The sequence below is a fragment of the Merops nubicus genome, unplaced genomic scaffold (genome assembly GCF_000691845.1).
Source record: "Merops nubicus isolate BGI_N331 unplaced genomic scaffold, ASM69184v1 scaffold10793, whole genome shotgun sequence".
Taxonomy (NCBI): domain Eukaryota; kingdom Metazoa; phylum Chordata; class Aves; order Coraciiformes; family Meropidae; genus Merops; species Merops nubicus.
This window is the reverse complement of record NW_008596900.1, coordinates 11432-39399: the sequence shown is the minus strand read 5'-3', so window position 1 is coordinate 39399 and position 27968 is coordinate 11432. Positions and strand designations below refer to the sequence as shown.

General features: G+C 36.3%; 1 protein-coding gene across 1 annotated transcript in view; it reads right to left on the bottom strand.

Annotated features, from left to right (window-relative positions):
* The window catches only part of LOC103769343 (probable phospholipid-transporting ATPase IIB), a gene marked incomplete at its 3' end in the record, with an annotated part of 35260 nt that extends 8382 nt beyond the window's left edge, over positions 1-26878 (bottom strand). Inside the window, exons 1-5 of the mRNA XM_008936530.1 lie at positions 26700-26878; positions 24613-24786; positions 17224-17374; positions 12699-12812; positions 8984-9092 (exon numbers count right to left, since the gene is read on the bottom strand). Of these exons, the coding sequence (XP_008934778.1) occupies positions 8984-9092; positions 12699-12812; positions 17224-17374; positions 24613-24786; positions 26700-26878 (727 nt within the window). The remainder of the gene's footprint in view (positions 1-8983; positions 9093-12698; positions 12813-17223; positions 17375-24612; positions 24787-26699) is intronic.
* Positions 26879-27968: the final 1090 nt, after the last annotated feature.

The following is a 27968-nucleotide window of genomic DNA, read 5'->3' as shown; positions in this document are numbered from 1 at the left end:
ACGGAAGATATTCAAGTCTAATCTATAGTATTAATAACAGTTGTAAAATTGGAAAAAGGAGTCTTTCACATCTACTAGACAGCACTTCTATTTCTGACAAGTTAGGAGTTGTTAGGCTTACAGCAACGGAGCATTCTCACACCAGAGTTGTTCGTCACAGCCCAGTTACCAACAGGTAGCTTTGCTTGGCCACTAAAGTTACTGATGTAATTAGTACTGACACTTTTTGGCAATTATAATGGAGAAGAGGTAAGTCTCTCCAAAATCAGAAGAAATGCCTCAAGATTTCATTTTAGAAAAGTAAAATCTCAAAAGCTGAAATAAAGGTTTTCCATTCTCTAAAGCTGCCCATTCAGTAACTGCTCTGAACAACTCATTCAAAAATATATACAGCACACATACCAATTTAATTTTTCTATGTTCTGCAGGGTATTAATATTTGTAAGGCTGTTAAGTTTTAATGTTCTTATCTGATGGACTGTAAAACTGAGACAGAGAGGTTAAGCTACTGCCCAAAATGAGTTATTGTTGATCTCATTAGAACTCAGGAATTCTAGTCTCAGGTCTTTGCTACAATTCCAGAAAAAAAATTTACTTCCTTGTGTTAAAAACAACCAAAACCACTTATAGACAAACAAGTAATGATACATGGATATTCTCTTCCAAGATGTAACAGGTGACAGTTTCAGAACCTGCTAACTCCCAATATAAACACATTCGTCCCTACACAACCTGAGGAGCTGACACACATGCCCGTACAAAGTAACTTTTCCCCAGAAACACTACCACGGTTCCAAGCAGCAGGCACCTGATCAGCAGGTATCTGTATGTCAAAAGATGGTAAGGTGCTAGCATTCTAAATAGAAATCAGGCTGAACAAATCAGAGCAGAAAGCCCACAAAAGCACAGGATGAGCAACAATCAGTTTGGACCTTTATCAAAAGTATTATCAATAGTAGATTTATCAATGTGCATTCTATCATCTCTCAAAAGTTATACCAAGTATAAAACAAAAACTAAACTAGGTTCCAAACCCATGAGATCTCCTCCTAACTCTCAACGAAGAAACATCAGGTAGTTAACCTCAAAAAATTCCTTACACTTAGATGTGCATTTCATCAGTGGTCGTAAGATCCATAAGTGATTATTTTCAGTACTTGCTCTTTAAAACTGCATTTAATGCAAAAGTAACTGTTTTATGCTTAATTCAGTCAATAATGTGTTCCTATAGCTAATTTTGAATACATTTGCCATGACATTAGCATTTCTAAAAATGTGCAATGTCAGAAGAATATGAAACCTTTTGTTTGAGCTGTCTGAAAAGTTATTTCTGAAATCCAGTCTTTGTTATTGATAATGACCTTTTACACCAGTTCAGTTTTTCAGTTGCCAAAATCACCTTTCCCCACCTCACATCCAAATACAAACCAAATTAGATCTTCAGTTTGTCTCCTAACTCTGGCATAACACATTTGCGAGAGTGAATGGAGGAGCAGAAGATAAAGGTACAAAATCCTGTAGCAAGAAACATTAGCCATTGTCTACAGGAGTTTCAAGATAGCTATGGAGATTTAGTGTCAATTTCTCAATTTTATTTTTTTTTTTTTAAATCTAAAGTAACTATTACTAAAGCTCAACAATCCAATACCAAATCAACACATTTATTCTGCTTGACTGCATGAGTCAGTGAATTCTCTTTATACATCCTCAAGTTTTGACCACTAGTGAATAGTATATACCAGAAAAAATATTGTAATATTTACTTTGCTTTCTAGTTTTACCAAACCAACGGCATGTCCTATTTTGTTTTCAGTTCCTCTAACAATTTTTATCAGTTTATCAGCGTGATAACCAAGTCAATCAACTGATTGTAGTAACAACCACAAAAACCCTAGTACCAGCTGCATTAAGTCTCAGATCTACACCACCTACACAGTCATTCATGTATGACCGAAACCATTCAGAGATACAAATCAAATGCAACTACTAGCAATTTCAGCAACTTAAACAATGGAATGTTCCACATTTTCTAACAGCACCTACAGTAAGTATCAAAAGACATTAAATCTCAAAGGACAAGAGAAAGTAGAACATTCATTTGCAACATAATATAGGGCAGAAAAAAACTAAGACTCCTGTTGCCAAGTATAACAATAGGAACCCACACTGCACCTTTGCTTGAACTCAGTCCAGCAATCACAAGAATTTCACATTATAAATTCAACAGTTTCCTTATCAGACTGTTTTCTAGGTGGTTAAGTATAACACTACAGAAAACCATCTTTATTGCATGCTACTATATCTTGTTAGAGCATCCTGCATACTCCTACATGTAAGGAAGTGGCCTGTGACAGAATACAAACTCTACAATGAATCTGATTGGCAGGACACATTCCATTAAAAACTAAATGGTAAAACATGACAGTAATTCAAAAAATGGCTTAAAAATTTGAAAAGTCAACAACTAACACTTTGTTTTGGACTAGCAAAAATGAAAATCATTAGATACCATTTCAGAGAACATTAAAATAATGCAATGCCACATCTCAGTGAAGATGCATTCAGAGAAAGAGACACTGAATGTTATTCATTACATAAATTATTTTTGCCAACTATTTTTCCTCTAAAAACATCTCCATAGTAAAACAGTCTTCACCACCTGTGTAATTACCAATAAAAAGTCCAGAGCTGTCAGAAGTGGCTGTGCATCCAGACTTTTATAGTCACGACGACACAAGGCTTTCGCCTAAAGCAACACACAGAATAGCACAGAACTGGAACAGAAGTCTGGTAATTCATTACACTCCCAAGATAAGCCTTTTGAAATGAATTGCAATGCTTTGATAAACTAATGAATACCTCATATATGATAAAAAGTATTAGTATTTCATAAAAGTATAAGAAATTAAGTAAATAAAATGTGGGTATATAGTATATCAGAAACAACTTTGTTTCCTTTTACTAAAAAGCAGTCTTTACTACATGAGCATAAGCCACTCCTTAAAGAACAGTGACTTCTGAGAGTAGTATTTTCAAGTTCTTTTTAATTTTCTAATACATCTTATACGTGGTACTTTACGCACTCTCTGTAGTATAGCTTCTGGAGGTGGTAACCGAGCTTGTCTCTAACCCATAAATATAAAACTTTTGAGTGAAAGGAGTCAAGTACAGACCACATCGAAGTTTTCCTGGCATCTGCTGGCCTGAGCTGTAAGCGTAATTAGATTATATGTAATATAATGGGGAGCTGGAGAGGTGGCTGGGGCAGCATGGGCAAGCACTGGAGGAATGCTAAAAGCTACAGTCAGTCCAAGGTGAAGATGATAATCTTTCAGTGCAAGCACTGTCCTTAGGCCCTTCTTTCAAATTCCATCTTACCTAATGAACTGAAGTTAAACTTCAAATCACCAACATAAGCCTCCAGAGAGACGCCTATCTCCTGTACTCTGGGTACTATCTCATTTTGGGTGAATTGGAAAACCTTCATTACTTCTTATCCCATCTCACGACCACTGCAAAAATGTGGAAGAAAATAGTGCCCTTGACATGTCTTCTTTTTCAGTCTCTTTTTGAAATTCTTTCTTACATGAAAATTTCCAGTTCTGTTTCTGCTGTTACTTACTGCTTTCCTAATCAGCTAGATTAAACCCATACAATTCTTTTAAAACTTACCTGTTCCAAATGCTCTCAATACCAAAAATGAAGTCACTGGTAGGTTTGAAATATTGCAAGCAATAAAGACCTAATGTTGTACCCTCTGGGTTCAGAAATAATGTTTTGAGGGTTTTTTTAATGTAGTGGCTTTTTAAAAAGCAGGACAATCTGCTCTTGAAAACCCAGAATTCTAATGTTACAAGAGGTTCCAATATAGATTTCAAATACGTGCAGAAGAATAATATCAAAACAATCAAGACATTCTGACAAATATTGTACTTTAAAGTTGTGGATGACGTAGGTATAAATGATTGAAAACTGAATCTCCCTTGACAGAGACCATTTTGCAATTTAAAGAAAGGTCAACTGAGATACAAACTCACTAAGGTGGCATTTCAGGAACAGAGCAGCTCCCACTGCATAAACAGAAGTTCAAATGTTAAAAAAAAAAAATCACAGCAGCTCTCTGAAACAGACTTCTCAATTCTCTGCTTTTAAAGGAAGCACACGAGCTTTCTCGCTTTGCTCTCTTCTTTTGTATAGCAGTTATTTTTTCTCAATTTCACAGCTTTAGCATGTATTGTTAAGTCCACTACATTCTTAAGCATCCTTTTGGGACACAGCAAAGACATCAGCCTTTCACACTTGAACCCCGGATGAAGTTATTTCATTAATGTCATCTCTCCTGAGATTCACTTTTTCTTTCGCTTTGCAGGTTGCAAAGTGAGAGTTGTGCAACACTTCCAAAAATCATGTTAAGCATCCTGAGATGAAGTGACAGATGCATACCTCTTCTGCACCTTGCAGTTGTGACTATTATAGTTAGTTATTTCCTTCTTGATCTTTTTTCTTCAAAACTTCAGTGACACAGGATGGCAAACCTAGCCAGGTTAGGCAAACCCAAGCACGAAAGATTCAGGACAGGACTGACAACTTCAAGAATGGTAAAGGAAAAGAAGAGTTAAAAGCACTTTACAATTTTATTATTCAATTGGCTTTTGGCAGCTTAATGAAAGAGATGGCAGCCTGTTTATGAACTTGAGGTGAATATTCTGCAGAAAAGCAGTGGTTTTTAATGGGCACTTAACTGGTGCTACCTAAGTGCATGAGACCAGCTGCATCAAAAATGTAACAGTCCCTTTGGAAAGCAAAACAGAAGTCCTCCCAAACCTGCATGCACAGGACCAGATTTTTTTCCATTGCAGTTTCTGCTCCACAGAAGTAAACACAAGTGAGCTGCTCTGAAGCAGAAAAAGGCAATTAAATTGACATGACTTTCAATAGCAAGATAATTTCAATTCTACAGGCACATACTCTTCCTTCTTCCAACTTTTACTTGCTTACTGCCTGAAAACAGTCTATAAAGGATTTGCAAAAAAGCAAAGTAGATTTTGCAACAAGCACCTCAATAAAAAGATTAAGACAGCAGAATGCATCATACACTGAACAACAATTCAATACCATCATCTAGGAAAATATACAAGGGAAAAGATTCACGTGAAAGACATGGAGATGGGTAAACTTAATTGACTTGCTCACAAAAAAATTCAGTGTTTACTGATTTGCATGTTTCATCACTTGCCACAAAGGGTTGAAAAAGCAGAAACCATTCAAACTTCACATGTAGCAGGTTCACCTTCTTGACAAGTGCAAAGTTACACATAGCAAATTCAGGAAGGGATGACTGAAGGATGAGCTTTGCCATGTAACATGACAAATAGAAAACTGTAACACTGTATATCTCATGGGTCAGAATTAGTTTACAATTAAGCGACACTTAAAATGGATGTCCCGTTCTCCCTTGATTTTCTGCTTGGAACAGCTCATTATTAAAAAAAAAAAAGCTAAGACTTACTGATGAGAACAAATACTTATGCAAAGTCTCAAATTACTAAAAAGAAATTCTAAGTCTTCAAGAGTCACTAATGTGAATCCACCACCTTCACAAAACTGGTAACTCTTACAATTAGCAATTTGCAGGTCATAAGACAATATTCACATTTTACCTGTTATGGGGTTCCTGAGTATAAGAATAACTTCCAAAGTAAATCAACATTGCTAGGTAGTCAACGACTTCCTGATTTTAATCTACTGCAACACTGTATAAAAAGATTTTAACTTACAAATCAGTCTATCCTTGCTACCTTTATGCAAGTAATTAATCACCATTCAAACTCCAGGAGCTTCTCTTGCTACAAATATATTTTTTCCCTATAGTAAACAAACAATTTTGCAAAGGAACTAACTAGAAGCAATTAAATTCCCATTTTTATCTTCTCTAAATGGTACAATTAAACCAAGGGTAACAATGAAGCTTGATTACTTTAAGTTTTCCTACTGTCCAGTTTGAGCAAAGGCAACCTGCTTAACCTCTCTATGTCAGTCTCTCCATCTTTGAGATGGAAAAAATACCTACTTCCATGAAAAAAAGACTGTAAAACCTACACAGGTCATAAAAAGCATTAGAAAAAAAGATACTAGAGCAGTATAAAGTGCAGTTCCACTCTGAAAAGTGACTCTTAAAGAGTTGCATCGATTTTCAGGCTTTTAATTAAATCAGTATTAAGTTTGTTCATTCACAAGTAACAAAGTCTTCTTTCTCCAAACCATTAGCCTGTACATTAGTATAGTAAGTCTAACTGATTTTTTCTACTTAAGGAGTACTGCCAATATTAAAAATAAGGTAGATTTAAAGTTATTTATAAAAATCTTTTGCAGAAGTTTAGTACTCGACTTTACTAATTTTCACAGAAAAATACCTAAATGCTTCTCAAAACCTCTAAAGAACTGTCTGATTTTATCATACCAGGAAGTCTCAGTTTTGCCTCAAAATTACACTTTTTCGTTCCAGAATGCCTTATTATGGAACAATCCTGTATTATGAAAAGGGGGCGATTTACAATCTATTAATGATTTTGTGTGTGCATTTCTGGCAATTTTTAGTACAGTTTGATTTGGACTAGGGACTTCAAGAATACTTTTGTTCTTACAATTGGCCACAACTGAAAACATGTCAGCTCATCCATCACACCATTGTCAACATGGAATTCAGAGTTCACTGAATCACAGAGATCTTGAGTCTTGATATCCATATTGCATCAGAGTCTTCAAAAAAACCCCACAAAACAGAACAAAAATCAAGTATGAATTCACAGTGGCACTGACACTAAAACCGGTAAAGTCAAAATAAATGTGTACAGTTGTGGGTAAACGCCGATTTTTTTTTTTCTTTTCAAAGGGCATTTTTAAAACTTCTGAAGAAGTCACTGCCCTCTATAATATCAGTTAACTCCTGATAGAACTGCTGGGCTTTACCAACTGTATATTTTAAAATCTCTACTCCGTATCCAGAAAACAGCTGTGTCTACGTGACCCAATCCAATTTTAATTTGAGAAATTCCTTATTTCTAAAAGTTACAAATGAAAAGTTTCTCAAATACACAAATTTGTGGGCTATTTCATGAGCTGGGAAAGGAAACCAGGATTCCAAAACTTCTATTTAAATGCCTAGCAATTTACCAGAAACTCCAATATTAACTCTACACTACAGTTACATGAAAAAAGAAGCACAAAAGGCACTAAACTTAACAGCAAATCTCAGTCTTGACATTGGCATCACACTGGTAACTATAATCTACGCATGTGCTGCGAAGAACTATGAATTTCAGATTACTAACACTGTTGCTGAATAGGGCAGGACTATACTATCTGTTTCAAAGGTGAGTGTTCTGTGGCCTCCCATGACACATCTAGAAAACGAATAAACCAACTAGCAGGTTAAATTACAACTCTGAAAGAAAAGCCATTGAGATTTCATTTCTTTACAGATCGTATTAAAGACTAAAGATCTGGAAGCCAGCAATGCAACCATCTGCGCTAAACAAATGACAGCTATCCCATTTGCACATTTCCATGGTGGTACATCTAAATGTTGATATTTCAGTTACTCAAGTGAACAAGGAAGGTAAGAAAGACAGGCAAAACTCCAGAAAACACAAGTCTCCATACTGTGAGGAAGTAGTATAAATTCCTCTCAGCTCCTAGGTTATGTCATCGTTAATGAAGCTGCTGTCTACTGACTTACCTTCCAATTACTTTTAAAAAATGGGGTAAGGTTTCAGAAAATACTTGTGTTGACTTGCAAGCTTTTCATCCATTTTTCCCGGTGAGCATAATACCCACAGCTACTCCAAGAGTTTAGTTTCTTATTAAGAGTCCCAGCATCTGGTGAGGTTACTCTTTCCACTGACTCTCAGGATATTCACCAAGATATACTAAGAAGCACAGTGAAATGTATGTTGGGAATTACTGAACAGAATTTGCACTTGGCACAACGCATGTCATATATTCTTAACTGCTTGAGATGTAGCCTCATGTTCCTGAACAACTTTCCACTTTGTAGAACTTTTATGCCAAGGAAAATCCTTAGCAGAGACTTCTGAGGATATTGTAGCAAAATAACTTTCAAGGGTAACAACAAGGTCATGTTGCTTTGTAAGGTTATTCATTACAGTTTGACTTGGTAATAGGTTATTTGGTTTTTTTGGCAACTTTCTATACGGCACTCCGTTCTCAATCAAAACACTAAAATGTGCTAAACAACACAAGAGTGGAGAGGAGTGTATAGTAATTTTCCTCTTTTGCTCATGTTTAAAATTTACAATATCTTACCAAATTAATCACTTCACAGCTGGTGCTTCATTTCCTTAACAGTCTTCATGAAAAACTGTCAAAGGTTTTGAATTTAAAAGAAGTCGTAACTGTGATTTCTCCTTTTATTAATTTCTGGAAAGCAAACTGGCTGTTCCTAATGCATGATCATATAGATTTCAGATTACACACCAAAATTCAAATCAGCTTTTGATGCTGAAGCTGGCTCACAATACATCTTCCTTTTCTTAAAAGCATGAGTATATCCACCAAGTTTGAAAGCTTCTACTGAATTTTGACTAGACTGTATTTCCTAGTCATTGATCCCTTATTTCCTATATACACTGGAGACACAGCTGACAGTGTTGCTGATGTACTATTTGGTAGTGGTTTCAGAGGAGAACTGCGCTTTGAAGAAATAGCAGAATGCTTAGAAAGCATACACAATTTAATTATACACAATTAAATACAACTTTCCTTTACAAACAACAAAAGATTTACAACACTTCTTAAACAGATCAAGTTTAATAGTCATATTTATCTGAGGGAAATTAAGTCCTTTACATAGTTCAGTATCAGTTTCATCCTGAATAGTTCATCTTGAGACTTAGTTATAACTTAAAGTCTGTAATGTGTAAGATTAGGTATTTTAAGGATTTACACAAGTAGTTTTGCTAACCTCGCACTGTCAGCTTGCTATATAACTGGGAGTTCATCTCCTTGTCTCTCTTGTATCGGCGAAATTCATCAACGGCTTCCCGCACCACCGTGACCGTCAAAACAAACCCCTGGGAAAAGGTACAATTGTGCAATTCAGAACTCTCAAAGTGCTAGCACAGAAACACACAAGTAAGAATACTATATGCTTAGAATATTCATTTTTTGTCAGTTGGATTTTAGTGTTTCCTTCAGTCTGTTAAAATAATATCTTGGGTTAGTCAAATCACACTTGTACATTCTACAAATATAAACAGAATAACTACACGTCCAAAGACCTGTACTTTAGATATAATCTGCAATGTAAAAAAATCTAAATGCTTTGGATGAGCTAAAGCAAGCCCTTATAGTTCAATAAGCATTTTTTCCTATCTTCCACAAATTTTAGGGTTTTACCAAAAACATTTAATAAGTCTCCAATTGTAATGTTGGGTTCATTGCCTTTTTCCACAGACAGAAATAACAAGGTAGATGGATGGTTAATACAATTTCATCATCTCAGTTGTAGTTACGTCACGCATCCTGACAAAGAAAAAGGGAGTTTGTTCTGAAAAACTAAGTATGTAAATTCTTTGGCTGCTCCTTTCAAAGGATAATGCCACTGCAGCTTCTGCTGGGAGCACAGAGCACACTACATGTAACTAAGATGATCTCTGGGCACAGAAGATGGGAAGCTAAAAAGAATACAGGGCAGTTCAGGGGTAAGCACTAAAGAATCCTCTCTCCTATTCTAAGCCTCCTCAGCTATGGTCTTCCATCTTCTTAAACTCACGTGCTCAGTTTTTATCCATCAGTGAAAGGGAAATAGAATTTTCAACAGTAAAGGGATATTGTCATTATTCTAAGATGGCAAAAAACTTCAAATATTCACAAATCCTCCACCAGATAAGGTTCTAGATTATGTAGCTAGCTTCAGACAGCCACCAATACTTTCCTTCTGTGGAAGAAAATTTATACCCTTAGATTTCTTGTCTTGTGGAAGTCCATCAGCTTAGCAACCTTCTCTAACCTCCCAGAAACAAAAAAGGACTGAAGGTGTAGTTTTCCTAAAGGAGTCTTGAGTAGCAATCTCCTTTCAATAGCACAGGCTGTTTTACAGTTCCAGCCCAAAATTCCAAGGCTTACTCTGTTGTGATCTTACAGTTAAACACAGCTTATATGTTCAGGTTACCTTTAGCTACAACAATTATATCAGAACTACATATAACAAAAAAGTGGTTTGGTTTGAAAATGCACTCTTTTCACTCTTAGGACATCGCTGAATGAGTAGCAGGGTTTTCCCCTTTTCTGGCAGTAGCCTTTTCACCAGCTTTGGCATTACAGATATTTTAGCAGTATAAAAAAGGCACTCCCGAAGCACCTTCACATATATTTGCCATTTGCACATACCTCATGAACTGGACAGCCATCAAAGCACAGAATGCAAGCTGTTAATTGCAAGAATTTCTCCTAGTGGTCACCAAGCGGTACCTTGCTGGGTACAGTTGCTCAGCACAACTGACTGAGACTATGAGGAACAATTTAAGGGAAACATTTCCCTTTTTCCTCATTCACAAAGGAACATGATACTTTCAAAGGGGAAAGTGAAATTGTGAAGTCAATCTCACATAAAACCCTGTCATCTTTCCCTGTAAGCAATCAAATATCTTTGTCATACTGTTTACAATCAAACTTGTATGCTTTCCATCCTTTGTGTGTTGGACTCAGAGTTGAGAAGTCCATTCCCTACTGTGCAAATTACAACAATCCAGTAAAATACAGCCTTGAAGAACCTCAGTGCTTAAGTGTATTATGTCTGTTTGTTGTAAAACCTGTTGAAGTAAAAACCCAAAACAAAACCCCACTCCACTAGAAACAACTAAAAAGCTTCTAGCACATAGTCAACTTCTATTAATTTGATTTTAAGTATCAGGCTGAACAGTTTATTATAAAATTTTGAGCGAAAAATAGAAGCCAAGTCATAGCTACTTCTCATTATCACTAAAGAACTATCAGCAGTTCTATGCTCTTCAAAAGAAAACCAAACTTATCTGTTAAGCAACAGACAGTCCAATGGGTCTGAATTATGTGTCTTATATTTTCATCATACATACTGAGCCTTTCTCAGCATCCAATTAATTTATTTTACCTGGAGGTCAATCATTAGTAGAAAAGCAAGTCAAGTAGAAACAAACAAGTTTAGAAAAAAAAAAAAAGTACCACTAGCACTAACAGAGATATTGTTTATTTTCAAGCTATATGTGAAAACTTGGAACCATAATTTAAAAAATCCTTGAAGAAGACAAACAGATTGATACAGAACAGATTATTGGTGTTTGTAAAATATGGTATTATCTCCCTTCTTTGGGCAGATGAGATAACCTGAGATGCTAACTGATTTTCTTCCTTACTACCCCCCTAAGGTATAGCAGCACTTAATTGTGAAGAGACCAACTTCCAGACAAGGCTGACTTCTGTCTTTTCTGATTGGGTCAGTGACAAAGACCTTTGTAAACATCCATTTCTAATCCCACTGTTGAACAAGCTTTCTGTCTTAGTGTTTTTTGTTGCAGCATAAACCAAAAGTTGTCTGGAAACAGAGGTGTGAAGAACCTCCAGGACAGTCTCTCCATTTATCAATACTTAAAAGGACACATGTTGCAACAATTAAAACAATTAAATCAATCCAGAATATTTACTGTATTGACTTTTTAAGAACGACCTTTACTCAAGCAGTCAGCATGTCACTGCTCCTCTTGAATACCACTGAGAATAAATGCTACTTAAAATACTATTTTTTAATAAATTTTGAAAACGAAGCATCTGTTCTTCCTGCCTTGCTTTTAAACCTGGGGTGGAGGGGCTGGGAGGAAGATGAAAGAGAAGGTAATGATCTGGTTACAAACAAGAAAAGAATTCCAAATCATGGGAGTATAGCTGTCAGGCTACCAAAAGGGCTTCATCTGAAGAGAATACAATCTTCAAACCTCAGGAAACCCGAGTCAAAACCAACCGGTTTGAACAATTTCCCAAGAAAATACTGGAGGGCTCAATAATGAAGACATATTGAAAGTGCAAGCGGCAAGACAGTCAATTAGAACAAGCATGTTTAACGAATAACATTTTCAAGTCATATTTTCCTCCACGGCTTAAAACACTTCAATTTTTGTTAAAAAAGGACACGATCAAAACCGATACAAAAGGAATGGAAAAAAAATATGCTTTCAGTTCTGACCTATCTTGTAAACATAAAACAGTGAGCAAGTAACAATAAATGAAAGAAATTAAAAACACAAATTACTTATCAAATAGCATTCTGTACTAGTTGGAGGGGCTGGGAGGCTTTGTGTTGGTTTTATTTTTGGTTTCTTTGGTTGGGTTGTTGTGCTTTTTTTAACCTCTCAAGCAACCAGGATCCAGAAAGGAGCACTACTCACTCAGACTAGCTGGCTAACCAAAACAGCTTCCAGCCTCTGGGGCAGGAGTGTGGTAGGCAGGTGGGAAGGAGGGCTATTGAACAACAGGTTCTGGACAACCTGCTGTAAAACACTGACATTTCAAAGGAGCATTCTACTTCTCTTATATACGTTAATCATTTTAGTTTACCAGACACCAATTTATGAAATTTACATACACACAAACTTTTCATCTGAAGTTAAAAAACCAAAACCTCTAGTTAATAGTATTTTTCTGTTTACCAGAGGAGCCCAGTACGTGTACAGGTAGCCTATTTTCAATGCTGGTACAAACTGTGAGCAGGACACGACGAGAAAATAGAGATTCAAGAAAAACTTGAACTGTTCATACAAAACCTAAAATGAGAAACACAAAATAGATAAGTGCCTTAAAATCTCTGCCCGTAATGTACATAAAATTCATTTTTTTATGACAGTAGGCATAAGTACTCTTAAAGCCATAAATATGGCTTACTAGTATATATGGTGCTATTATAGTACTATATAGCACAATACACTATATATCACAAACTACTACATGCAATATAAGTTATTTTAATATTATACTGCTAGTTTTGTTGAGAAAAATCCTTTTATATTAATGCCTCTATTAACTCTGAAAAAGTGATCTGCCACATTTTTGGTATTTTGAAAACTGGGCTGTGAAATCAATCTTCACAAATAATAAATATCTATCAAGACCACTCTGCAAAGATTTACTCTGACGTTTTATCAGTAAAGAGAACTCAGATATTTGTAGAAACATCTTGCAATAATTTTATATGCACAAATTACCTTTGAGTTAAGTTTTTGAAAATCTTTTTTTACAGTATCAATAGAAAAGGCAAAATAAGTTTGTATCTGAACTTTCATTCCATATATTAAGTTTTCAATTATCTGCTGAAACTTTTCTCCCTAAAACTATAGCATTAGAAGTACATCTTACATTTTTCCCAAGTAACAATACTAAAATTCTGTTCTGTCTCACAATATCTTTTTGTATTAAAAATTTTCATATCCTGGCCTTACATAATAACAATAAACAAGAAAAATCCTGTTGGCATCAAACAAACAGAAACGATTCACAAAAATATTACCCTAGTCTTTGTCATTTGAGCTTCTACAGATGACTAAACCTGAGTATGCTATAACCACGCTGCTCTGCATCCCTGTGAGAATACCCAAAAATGTCAACCCTGCCTGCAGCACATGCAGAAACCCATACTCATGAACTCCTCCCTGCTTCTGCTCACTGCTTTGCACATCCTCTCCTCCACACAACCGCTGAAGCTTTTACTCTTGGAGGGGCACGAGCTCTACAACCCACCTGCCTTCTTTCTGAAGTCTTTTGGTTCTCAAAGGGACCAAGGCTACCATCAATCAGACACTCCTTAAAAATTATCATTTCCCACTGTTCTTAGAAATAGTGAAGCTACTCAGCATTCAAGAATAAATGTTGTTTAGAAAGATAACATGAGCACTACAGAAGAGATCCAGTGAGTAAGGGTAAGCAAAAGTGCTCTTTCCAAAAGGCCAATTATGTGGAAATCTCGGAATAAAGCAGTATTCTGCAGCCTCCATAGCAAGACAAGCCTTTTACAGAAGTCACCACAGTTTAACTTTTTGGAAGGTTTAAACTAAAAAAAAAAAAGTAATAGAATAATACAGGGTTTTGATGTAATTTTGAAGAACTGCTCAGCATTAAATGTCTCAAAGGATTATTTTCCAATAAATGTTAGCACATATGTTTATTAATAAATTAATGGTTTGGGCTAAACTTCAAGATAACTGTCCAAGTTTTAAGTAACAGAATACATTGTCCCATATTCTAAAGGAATGACAGATTAAGATACTCTTTTGGTAATTAAAAAGACCAATTCAGCAAGCTCACACTGAAAACATTGCTTTAGTTATAAATACAATGCTAAGAACATTCTTAATTTTCTAGAATTTTGAATCTTCAAACATTTCACATATTTCTTTAGTAGATGAGACACCTCCAGCAGGATGATCTGAAGTGGTTACTGATCTTGGAACACTGAGATTTAAGAAAACAGATAATCAATTGTTTTGAAGCCAAAATATTAAAAATAAAGCAAAAAGTCACATTTAAAAAGGCATCTCCATCTTTTAATCTTACAATTCAGCTAATGTTACAGTGACTTATGTCTAAAAATCAAAGTTATTGGACAGATATTTATTGCTCTTATCAGTCCAACATTATTACTCAATTATGTAAAAACCTATGCTCTAGGAAAAAAAAAAAAAATCAGGGAAGTTAATTTCAAATTGTCTTTCTCGCAGGAAAAACAAAGTAGCACTACCTCAAAACTACCAGTTTCTTGCAAGAGTGCTACATTACTGTTCAGCTAAAGGCTACCTACACAGCCTCAAATCAGATTTTTTTCAAGAGCACAGAACTCTATTCCGCTATTGCCAACAAAACTGTAAAGTCAGGTCAAATTTGAAGTTGCAAGGAAACTTTCTTCCAAAATGAAACTAATTCAGCTTGAACCTGTACCTTGTGTTAACACTGATGAAGTTCATATACTCATTTCTAGCAGCGTGTTTACCTGTTTACAAGGACACACAATGCTGGGACAAGATACTAGGTCAAAGAAGAGTCCACGTAGTACTTTGGGAGGTGCATATCTGCAAGAGCACTCATCTTGCAGGAGGCGGTGGGAGTTAAACCACCGTCCTACAAAGCTTTTCAATACTGACAGGCCACCAACACTTGATTCAATATAAGGCTAAACATTTCAGTCTAGTTAAGGAAACTGAAAAGTTTCCAGTTACATAAAACTGATTAAAAAAATAGACTACTGGTTTGAAGTTCGGAAGAGGTATCTTAAAAATTTGCCCATTACAGAAAATATTCTTCACTGAAATTTACACAAAATCCCTAAGCAGCATAGACACATTTTCATATGTATTTGAAATACCAAATGGACAATGAACAAACCATTATGAAAGTAGAAGCACTAAATATTTTATATGAATATTAGGAAATTAGATGGTATTTTGGAAATGTTACAGCTCTTTTAGACAGTAAATAAAATTCCATTGATCTAAACATTATTTCAAGCTTGTAATTTGAAAGGAAACTATTTAGTATTAATCATTGCCAGCAACAACATTAAAAAAAGATTGAAACTAAAAAGAAGACAAAACATGATGACAATTTCAACCACAGTAAATCACTGTAGACAATATTTATGACTTAGTGTATTGGTTCCAAAACACTACATCTATGTGCCGTACGATTTACCCCTAGTGGAAAAGCACAAAAACCAGACAGCTACACAGTATTTCTAATACTAAGAAGTGTTCATTTATGTCTAAAATTAGAATTTTGTTTTCTGGTTCTGCCCATACTACAAACACCAAGATTTTCAAAAGATCAAAAAAGAACAAACATCTTCTCTCTCAACAGCTAACTGCAAGTTATGCCTGATCCCTACAGGAAATATGAATCTAATTTCAGATTTGTAGTCTACACTGCACACTTCTAGTCACAATAACCAACGACTTACTATATACTTAATGAATTTTGTGACCTTTAGAAAAGTATATGTGACTTAACCAATTTTAGTGTATTTAATAATTTAAACTTTGGAAGAAAACATTTACTCCATTCAATAGAGATAAGAATATTTTACCTGCCTATGATAAATGACATTTTATTTCTTTGACAGGAGATCAGTCCTATTTACAAAGTTATTAATTTTTTTTTTGTTTTAATAAAGAATTTGTTAGGAAGAACCTGCCAACCATTGGACCAAAGAGGCCAGAAGAACAGAATCAATACTGTCGTAAACCAGCGTGATCACTGAAATAAAAGATTTATGACAAGGCATGTCTGTATTCAAATGTCGAATTTTTCTGCAACAGGAATCATAGAATCCTTTAGGTTGGAAGGACACAGGACTCTTGGGTGGTATTAGTACAAGTATGAGTAAAAGCATATTAGTAAAATTTATAATATCACAGCTGCGTACATTTTGAGGTTTAACTATTAAATCTTCAAAAGTTTTCTTCTCCGTTGCTATTATTTCATTGTAACAACGCATTTTTTCTAAAGCATGAACTAGACAAAACTAATGTCTCTTATTTTCGTGTACACTGTGAACATTAAAGGCAAAACCTGCAATTAATATGGCTTATTAAGGAAAAAAGTGACAAAAAAACCCCTTCTACTCCTTAATAAAAGCGTTGTCTGAAGAACTGAGCTAAAAACCAAAAAGACATCACTATTTTTAACACTGCACTAAGAAATACAGTTCTGGAAGCACTAGTTTACTAAACTAGTTGCCATACAAATTGAAAAACTGGGTTCTTTAAAGAGTTGCCCATTTCAGAGTACATTACTTACAATGCTTTCAATGGCAGGGAGTATGAGAAAATAACTATGGGAGTACACTGCAATTTTTAACTATTTATTTCTCAATTGAAGTCAGTGCTTTGTAGTGTTTTCTCAACTGTGTAGAAGTGCTTCTGTTTTAAAGAGGATTATAGATTTCCAATGATGAACAGAAAAGTGCAAGGAAACCCATTTCAAATTTCTAAAGCTTTTTGCTACCCCTTTGAAAACAAAACAGTTCAGAAAAAAAAGCAACCTTACTCTCAGCTGTCAATGTTAATTGAAGACATTGAGATAAATGTAGAAAGAAAAAGAATCCAGGCAAATAACATCTTTTTGCAGAACTGTCCAATAACATTACAGGAGACATAGTCAGCCCAACACCAAAATGGTTAGTAGCCTTACCCCAGGTATAAAGGTAAAGATGTTGTATTTCTGATTTTTTATGGCATTTTTGGGATATTTTTCTTCACACTTTTCGGGACACCCAAGCCACACTGTGCGAGCCTTCAGCTCTTTCTTTCTTCGGCAAATGTTTATGAGCCAATCAGAACAACTGAAAAGAAAAACAATTTTTTACTTCAAAACTAAACATTTACTATTCATGATTACTATTTTCAAACCTGGAACCCTAAAGGAAAATACCTAAGAAATATTTGCCACATCTAAACAAGCGAGCATGATGTTGACTTGTAATATTTAGGCCATTTACACAGTATTCAACTCACTCAGGCATCTACCTACATAAACACTTGCACAGTCTTTACAGGAATTCCTAATAATGGCAAGTTACACTATACCTTGACCTGACACAGGTTCAAAAACTTCTAGTTAATACAGGACTACAATAGCAGTGACTAAATTCCCACACTGTTAAGTAATTAACTCATCCATCATATCTTACAGTCCTTTGGCTAAACTCTTCATCTGGGATTACTGATACTCAAATTATGGTAATGACTGAAGAGGAAATAAGGCTTCTGTTACATGAGGCTAGAAAAATTTCAACAGCTTTGTATACAATTACCACATAATTTGTAAATCTTCATTTCCTCCCAAAGACTGCCTACAGCAGATGTAACAGGGAAGCACACCTAATGCCGCAGCATCAAACATTTTCAACAAAACCAGAAATCAAACATGTAAATGCAGATCATGCAATAATCAGCAATAGTGAGCTTCAATTCACAGGAGAAAGGAAGAGCATCCTTGCCTAATCAGCTTACAAATCTACTGAAGGAGGTTTAAACGAGGAGCAATGAAGTAAGACAGGAAGAGCTCACAGACACTTTTAAATAACTTTATTTTGACAAGGACAAAGGAAAAACAGGATGAGATCAAAATGTAGGAAGAACAAAAGTCTGGCAAACAGAACAATGCCACTGAGGCTCAGCAGAGTATTTACTAACAACAGTAAAATAAGAAACAAATATGGATGGGACTCAACTCATGTAATGTAATCAGCCTAAGAACTGTGAGGGCCAGCCACAGGAGCACATTATTAACAGATTGGTACAGATGGTTTGGGAAGAACTGGCAGCATGGAAAGAAAAGCAGATTTACTATCTCCTGTATAGGGCTGCTTTACAATCCCATGTTAAAGGACAATTTTTCTGCATTTTTTAATACTTGTGGGAGGTGGCTTAATCATGAGTCTGTTTTGAGCTAGTGAATCTAGTGAATCTGGAAGACTGAGCAGACAGGCCTTCTGTGAGCACCTACTGCAGCTGAAGCACAGACCTAGCTGGTCAGAGCTATACCAGCAAGAGAAGTTGAAGGTGAAGGAAAGTAACGCATATTTTCTATTAAGGTTTTTGAATATACTGACAACATTCTTGATGCAGAAAACCAAGAAGTAACCATTAGGAAGCTCATATGAATTGTATTCAAACCAATAAAAACGATTTTGCTGAGAACAGGTGGGGAAAATTACCATCCAGTCACCTCAGCATTGCTTCTTGGATAAATTCTGTATGGTCAACCTATCTGTATGCATTTGTAAACATCCGAAAGAAAACAAAATCATAACCAACACTGATACCTCAACGAGCAACCTCTGAAATAGAACAGATTTCCCTCTGAGAAGAGCCAAATGCACTACTGATTGAGAGTACATCTCCTCTCTTGACTCCTGGGGCTTTCAGCACCCTGGTCTATCGAAAGATGTCCCCAACCATGATCAGAGAGGATTGAACTAGACAATCTTTAAAGGTGCCTTCCAACACAAATAATTTTGATTGCATGTCTGTAATAAAATTTGGTTCTCAAGGTGTTTCTCATAAGGAAAGTAAAAAGAATATATTCTTGCAACTGATATAGTTGGAAAAATCATCATTACAGAGTAGCTTGTTATAAAACCAAAATAATATCAGTGAAGTTCTGCAAAGCTTTATTTAGAACTTCCTGGGTAATTGACTATTGGATATTTCATTTTTTAGACAACAAAAAGCTAGACGAGACAAGAGTACATATAAAGAGATAAGAATTCAAGGCTGTCTTGATAGATTGGAAAAACTACCTGAAAGAGACAGAACAGGCAAAAGCACAACACAGTACACTTACAGAGAAGTAACTGATTATGCAAATACAGCCTTAAAAAAGAGTTAGTGGAGGGCAGATCAGAAGAGGAAGACTGAGTTACTGCATGAGAATGACATAAATGAGGGAAAAAAAGGCATGTATCTGGTCAGCACGGACAGGCACACTGCTAGCAAGTCATGAATGAACTCCTGTTTCTCAGTCCAGTACTAGCAAAATCTGTTGGGTTACAATACCTTTCTGAAAACGAAATTTCAATGAACAGGCCTAGTGTGAAAACAAAGCCCACATACAAGAGCAACAAAACAATTAGAGGCCTAGAAAGCATGGTAGGTTTGTCTACTAGACACACCCCAAGGAACAGAGCTGTTCAGAAAAGGTTGATTTCAATCACATAAGAAACAACGGCAAAGAGGAAAGGGACAATTATTCTCTAGGTCCGCCGCGATTAAGTAACGATGGACTTCAACTGTGACAAATAAATAAGGGTGAGGGGACAGACATTGAGTAAATGCTTCTAATGACAAGGGTGGAAAGAAACACTTCAGGCTGGAATTGCTACTACTGCAGGTTTCTAAGATCTGGTTAGATCAGACATAAGCGATAGGTGTAATTCATCCTGTGCAGGCAAGGAATCGACTGGATGACGTCTTAAGGTCTTTCCCATTCTGTTTTTCCACAATTACAGAACCATGGCACACACAAGTAGGCAGGGAAGGAAGGCAGATAGTTTACAACACCACAGACCCACCTAGAAATGTTCTTGTTTGTTGCCTACATTATCCCAGGCTTATTACAAACTAATTTTGCAAAAGAAAATGGAATTCAAAAGTTGCAGGCACTTTCTGAAAAAAGCCCTAGAAGTTATACAATACTGAAATCATTCAAAGCAATATTCACTTTGTTATGGAAATGCCACTATGCACAAGCTGACATTTAAAACACTTCAGTTATAAATGCTGGATTCTTAAGATTTCCTCCCTGAAGTTTTCACTATGGGATAGGCATCAATTTGGCTTGATCCTATGCAAACATGGATTTTATTTGTTAAAAATGTAAGCCCATTCAACAACTTTTCCCCCATCACTTTTAAAATTTGACAAAGAATTATTCCATAGTAAGAACTGTAACAGTTTAGTTCACCATTCAGCCCTGTTATTTAGTAACATACAAGTCAGAAAAATCCAGTTACCTTGATCATTACTTAAATTTGCCTTTAAAACAAAACTAACAGCAGTCTGTCATATTTCCACAATCAACTTAATAGCTGTGGACCTATCCTGCTGCTGAACTGGCTGGTACCACCCACCCTCCTCCCATAGTGAAGGTGTGGCTTCTGGCCCCTTCCCTTGTGCTGACACAAATACGCATGCAGCTGCATGAGTAAACCAGATCCACAAACAGATCAACTAATGTCAACTAATGCAGAATAAAAAGGGAGACTATTTTTAGTTAGATCTGCCCCTGATGTTTAAAATCTATAAAACTAAAAAAAGCTGCAATAACGCAGGCTGTGTGCTTCCAGGAGAAGGTGGAACAGCTCCACTCAGCACCCACTTGGATTTACAACTGATAGAACAACTGCTCATGGAATTAAATCTTTTAATAAAGTTTCCAGGGCAGGAGAGTGGAGAAGACTTGCACAAGCAGAAGATATAACTTAGTTGTCTAGTAAAAAGTGTCAAGACAGATCTGCAGCAATCAAGTTCAAAGGAAAATTTTTTCCAGGGAAAGTGAACAAGCATGAAAGCTTCTGTCTGCAGGCCCACAGACAGAAATTCCCTTTACAGTTTTGCATTGCTTAAATTGGTTTTTGAATTTAAACTGTAAACAAACTGAAAATTTGACTACACACAGTCTCTTTTGTAATCTCCTCAGACACTGAGGACTTCTCTATTGCTAAAATTAAACATTTGACTAAAGCGACTGAATTATACTGCCTTCCTTGCCACAGAATTTCCCCTTCTTCAAACTACTTTTTCCATTACAGGTCAACAGAGAAACTGGAACAGATGCTACAATAACCATTAGTTTAACATATGACAAGAAGTACAGGCACAAGCATGACTGGGAAACAAACATGATACCTCTGACAAAAGGGATTTGACTGGCACAGAGCTAACACCACTCAAGTTTTCAAACGCAAGAAAATCTAAAGATGATGGAAATACTACAGGTTATGCTCAAATCAGTATTGTAATGGCTCAGATGAATTTTACTATCTTAAAAGTAAAAACCAGTTAGATTCTGCCATTTACAGTCTCAGCAGTAATCACTCTATATGACAGGAGGAATAAGAGATGGACATACTGGACTCAAAAATTCTAATCAACTTGCATTAATTCAGATTTTTAAGAACACTGAAGTCTACTCAATACTTTTGAAAGTCAGATTATCAACACCCAACATATACTTAATCTGCTCTAAAATTAACATTCCGCCATACAGAAACAATTTTCATGCAAGGCTATAGACCTTTTACTGGGCTTTTTGTACCCCCTAAATTTGCGTGAAACAAACATCAGGAGATAAATCAGAATAGCATCCTCCCAAGCTTCAAATATATGAAAAATATAATGCAAGACTTAGCATGATCAATACACACTTTAGATTTTCCTGAAATTTTGAATGTAAAAATCATACCTTATGCTATGCATTCAGCAATTAAAAATCAAATTCTTGTGTACTGATTTAAGCACTTATTTCAAATGCCCTTGCCTAGACAATTCAGATGCAGAGAAAGCTTTTTCTTAAGCTAGCTATAAGCCACATTGCTTATATCAATACAACAGATTGTATATATGAAAAAATGAATTCATGAAAGACATTTAAGGGCTATTGAATGGCTTGTTACTCAACCTGCTTCCTAATGTAGTTTTTTTTTATTTGAAGGAACAATAGCTGGAGTCTTGATACTAGTTACTGATGCCGTATTACTAAACAAACAAACCAACCACAAACACAAACCCTGGAGTAAGTTAAGAGTTCTCACTTAACAGTTTTTCATAAATACAGTGTGTCTCTCCAAGTCAAAAGCTAAAGTAAAAGTTTCAACTGACTCTGCAGATCTAATAATAAAGGCTTTTCTTATTTTATCTTTTCATTACTTTTATCCTACAAGCTTAACTGCCAGTATCTTTCACAAAACAGCATTTTCATCAGAATGGAAAGATAACATAAAAGCTCTATATTGTCTGCCAGGGTCAGCTTTTCCTTATTAGGTTTTAAGTAGCAGAAACTAGTTCTGCAAAGAAAACATACTGTAATTATTGTACTCAACAGGTAGCTTCAGTAATCAGGCCAAAAGCAACACAGTGGTCATGTCATTCTTAAAAGATCAGCATTTTCCCATGCTTCTGAATAACAAATGCATTGCAGATTAATTGAAAGCGTACAGGCCATCTTAGCGCCCAAATTAATCCGAGCATTTGATATCCCCTTCACTTCATATGGAAATGCCATTCAATGGCACCATTTTCATAGGGACAAAGTGTTTTTTGATAACAAGTGGAATGTAAATCTCATGAGAAAGAAATCAATCCAGCCCAAAGAACTCCAGAGTATTGATCTATGTGCATTTTAATTTCACAAGCTTGAAGAGAATTTGTAAGTTAAAGGGGAAATGATTACAACCACAAAACAGCTGCTATATTACAAAGTTTTCTTTTAACTGTGCTATGAAAGCAAGAAATAAGCAGTTTCTGAAGTTAAAAGTTATATTGGTTGTATTAAGTCTTCAGTTTGTTCAAAATCAAAGAAAACATTTGATTTAATTAAACAGCTGCAAGAAAAAAAAACATGAAGAGCTACATATCTGCAAATAAAATTCACACCACTCAGTTCCAATCAACAAGTCTATTGTCTGAACAGAAGTTAAAAACACAAATAAAGGATTTTTACGAAGTAACTTTTCATGTACACTGAATTCTGTCAAACCTTCTGTATTTGCTCCTGCCAAAAGGGTGTAACTTTGTCAACTAAATGGCAGCAGTTTGCGATGTAGCAACAAAACTCTACAGAATATAGAATTCCAAACCTGGAAAAATGGAAAATCTGCAGATGGAAAGCTTCTTAAAAAAAATGAGACTAATTCTAACAATACAAGACAAAGAAAGAGGTGGGGGGAGGAGAGGGGTGGTGTTTGTTTGCAAGAAGTGATTTTTGAACACAAACACAAGACTTTCACTGAGGACCCAGAAGACATCTGGGGCCCCTGAGCCCAGCTCCAGTCAAATGCCTCGTCTCTTATTGTGTTCACCTTTCTGCCACAGTTTTGAAACATTTACAATTTATTTTAAAGCACAGAAGGAAATTCTGGATGTGGAAGTTGACAGTTCAACCTCTACACAGTCTCATGCAGGAGATATTAATTTCCACAAAAACAGGGTGAAATTTTAAATTCTGTTCAACTGAACAGTTTTCAGAATAAGATTCTGTATTTAATTTCCCCTTATCCTTCAAAGAATGCAGTTTGCCCTCAGGAAGAAAGTTTCAGTTGTTTGTATAACACATATAATCCATGATCAACACACATGAAAATTGTTTCCTCCCATGTTCCTCTCCATTTCAAGTGTGGAGGCATCAACACCCAGATTTTATCATGCAAGATAAAAAACCCTCATGATTCTTTATCATCCTAATAGCAATTGCTGTATTTAGGAATTTGCTAGCAATTCATTAGAAAGTTACTATTCCAAGGCAAATGCATACAGCAGAGTTTAGGACAAAGAGTTTCTAAATAAGAACCAAATCACAAGAGCTAATTCCAGCTGTATCTCACTCCGAGGCCACCAATTACACATATTCTACACCCCTAAAGGATGAAGTGGTAACTACTCCTTAGTTAATGAATTTGTTTTTTCTTCTCAGCAACATCAATAAAACTTACATATTGTCAACTTAACACACTCATGCTCTCAAAAGTAAAAGAAAGTTTTATCCACTCTATCCTCATGGGTTTTTGAGTAGAAGTACGGACCAGGCTTCTATGCCATATTCTGCACCTCAGACTAGTGGAAGTTTAGTACATGACCTCTCTGAAAAGCCTCTTTTTCCTTCAAGTCACTGAAGCAGACAGGAGTACACAGCTCTTCAGTACTATATTTTTTTCTTACCGTCTTGTAGCATCCTAGTAGGGAAAATGCAGGCAAAGCAATCCAAAGGTGCACGACAAGCAGACTGTGTCCCTGTGCTCCACACATATCACACACTGTTTAATTTAATAAGTTTAATAAAAAGTACTGGTATACAACAAACCTAGTGCAAAGGAACTTCCAGCCACCACAGATAAACCATTCTAAGCCTCTTCTTCTCTGAGAAATTCTTGCTCTTGGTAGAGTATGGTAATCACTCTCATCGTTTTCAAAGCCTTCTTCTGACATCATTAGTGGCATTTCATCCAAATGAGAGGACTCATCTTCCACTTGGTACCTAGCAAAGCAAATTAAAAACACTAAATAAATAGCTCATCCATCACTTTTTTTATTAACACGAATCTCCTGAAGTAACAACTTAATTTTTGCCATATAGAATTTTCTTAGAGAGGTATTTTAATCTGAACATCTCATGCATTTCTACTAATACATCAACAAGAAATTCTGATTGGAGTTAAAAAGGTATCATACAGCAAAAAAGCCTGCAATCATTCATTGTCATTTATAGCTGTATTTGGTCTGGCTGAGCTGACTTTCCCACAGCAGCCCTCAGGGTGCAGTGCTTTTGTGTTGTCTTCATCTTACCTTCCTTTCCCCTTTTGCTCTTCAGAGGAGTGAGAGGAACCGGGCAGGGTGATAGAGTGGCTTGGTGGGCACCTGGTACTCAGCCAGGGTTAACCCACCACCACAACAGTAACCTTTCTAGGGCAATTCTTGTTATATAATTTGTACATGCAGAACTGCAGCTTCATACTTTTCAAGGGATTCTTTATAAGATTTTTTAAAATAAAATTTACTTGAGGAAAGTTTATAGTAAATGCAATTGACCCAGTTTTTATGGAACTACAGACTTTAGATTTCCACTGAGTTTCTTCAGCTTGCTTTCGTGATGTCTACTACAGTGTGTGCAGGCCTCTATTGGAGTTACACTTTCTAAACAAGTCACCAGTATCTTAGTTTTAATTACTAAAACATTTTAGCTATTTGTATAATTCTACACTAAAACATTTAGCAAGTCAAAACAGATTTGCCTGGGGGACCTACAGAAAAAACACTAAGCTAACAATGGTCCATTCCTCTCCAGAAACTGTTCTCCACTTCAGTTTTACATTTCTGGAATGTTTTTTATGCCAAGACAAAATGTTAGAATATTTGATAAGAAGACTCCTCTAAATGCATGTAAATTGATTAACTTATTCCACATGTATTTTTATACCTTTAGAAAGATAACTGAAAAAAACCTGCAATATTACTCAGGTTTTCTTTCACAGACTACTGAAAGGACTAATAAGAACATTAGAAGATAAATTTGAAAGGAATTCAACATTATAGTCAGGCAGAGCTATCTATTTCTATGTAATAAAGCATACAATAACTAATCAATCCAAACGCACGATAAACAAAATGGTCAGAAAAGCTGGCTCCACAAATAAAATACATGAAAAATGTATCAAACTGAACACAAATGCAAAAACCTTGAAATACATAAAAATATTACTTGATACTATTGGTAATAATAGTTAAGCAGTCTTTATAGGAACAGCTGATAAGTATCTGACCAAAAGATATTATGTGTATGTATTTTTAAAATTTCTCAAATACTTTACAGTTTAGAAGACTAGTAGACCGTCAACAATCTAGTCATTGTGTAGTATGTAATTTATCTACCTTGAAATTATTCTTGCACAGGGAATAAAGAAAAATAATTCCTAGCGCTCAGAAAAATAAGAAAAATGATTTGGCCACAAAAAAAAAAAAAAAAAAAAGTGTTTGGCACAGAATTAGTAAATTTGATTTTTATGAAGCTGTATTATATAGTCAACTCTCAAAATGTTTGTGCTGGGACTGTCTCATTTCCTCACAGCAACCTAAAACCAATCTAAATAAAACCAGTCATTAATAAAATAAAAAATCCCTTCCTTTTAAGTGAGAGAGCAGCTAGCGTGCATGGAGCTCTGCCTGGGGATGGAAGCAGAGCCAACTGAGAGCTCCTGGGTTAGGATTAAAAATATGACAGGTAAAGGCAGCATTATAGGGGGTGGCTGCTACAAACTGCCTGAGCAGGAAGAACAAGCACAACGAAAGAAGATAAGCAATCCTAGAGTCCTGCAGTGCTTTGACAACAACTTCCTCCTCCAAATAATTAAAGGGGACAATGAGAAGAGGTGCTCTGCTGGATCTCATACTTGCCAAGCAAGGAGAGGATCCGTGAGGGTATGAAGATCAAACACAGCCTTGGCTGCAGTGACCATGAATGAGATGGTGGAGTTCAGCATCCTGAGCACAGGGAGGAAGGTTTCAAGCAAGCTCATAGTCCTGGACTTCAGAACAGATTTGGCCTTTTCAAGAACCACTTGGAAGAGTCCCATAATTGAGTCCTATTAAATAACCGGCCTAGTAGATGAGGGGGTAGATGAGACAGTGGCTACTTGGGCCTCATTAAGGCCTTTGATACTGTCTCCCATAAAATCCTCACAGACAGGCTGCTGATGCAGGAGCTGGATAAGCAGTGAGGTGAACTGAAAACTGGCTGAATGAACAGGCCCAGATGGTGGCCATCAGTGGCACAAGATCTAGTTGCAGGCCAGTAACTAGCTGTGTACCCCATGGGTCCATATCTGGTCCAGTCCTGTTTAAGGTCTTCATTAGTGATTTGGATGATAGGGCAGATCACACTCTCAGCAAGTTTGCAGGTGACATAAAACTGGAAGGAGTGTCTAACAGGCCAGATGGGTGTGCTGCCATCCAGCACAAACTTGACAGGTTGGAGAAATGGATTGACAAGAACCTCAAGAAGCTCAGCATGGAGAAATGCAAGGTCCCAGTGAGGAACAACTTCACACACCAGTATATGCTGGGGGTCACGAAGCTGGAAAGGCATCTGTCAGGAAGGATCCTTGTGGACACCAGGCTGAACATAAGCCAGCAAGGTACTTCTATCCTGGGTTGTGTTAAGCAAAATACTGCCAGCAGGTCAACGGAGGGGATCATTCCCCCTCTGCTCAGCACTGGTGAGGCCACACACTAGACTCTTGTGTCCAGTTCGGGGTCCTCAATAGAAGAGACATGGACATACTGGATAGAGTCTAATGAAGGGCCATGAAGATGATTATGATTAGAGCACCTGTCCTATGAGGAAAGGCTGGGACAGCTGGGACTGTTTAGACTGGAGAAGAGCAGGCATGGGAAGGATCTTTATAACCTCTATAAGCACCTGAAGGGAGGTTGCAAAGACAACTGAACCAGGCTCTCTTCACTAGTGTCCAGTCACAGGATGAGAGGAAATGGGCACAAACTGAAATGCAGGAGGTGCTGTCTGAACATTAGGAAACATTTTTTTTACTGTGAGGATGGATGACTGAGCACTGGGAAGACATGTCCAGGAAGGCTGTGGCACCTCCATCCTTGGAGATGTTAAAAAATTGTTTGGACATGATCCTGAGCAACCAGCTCCAGGTG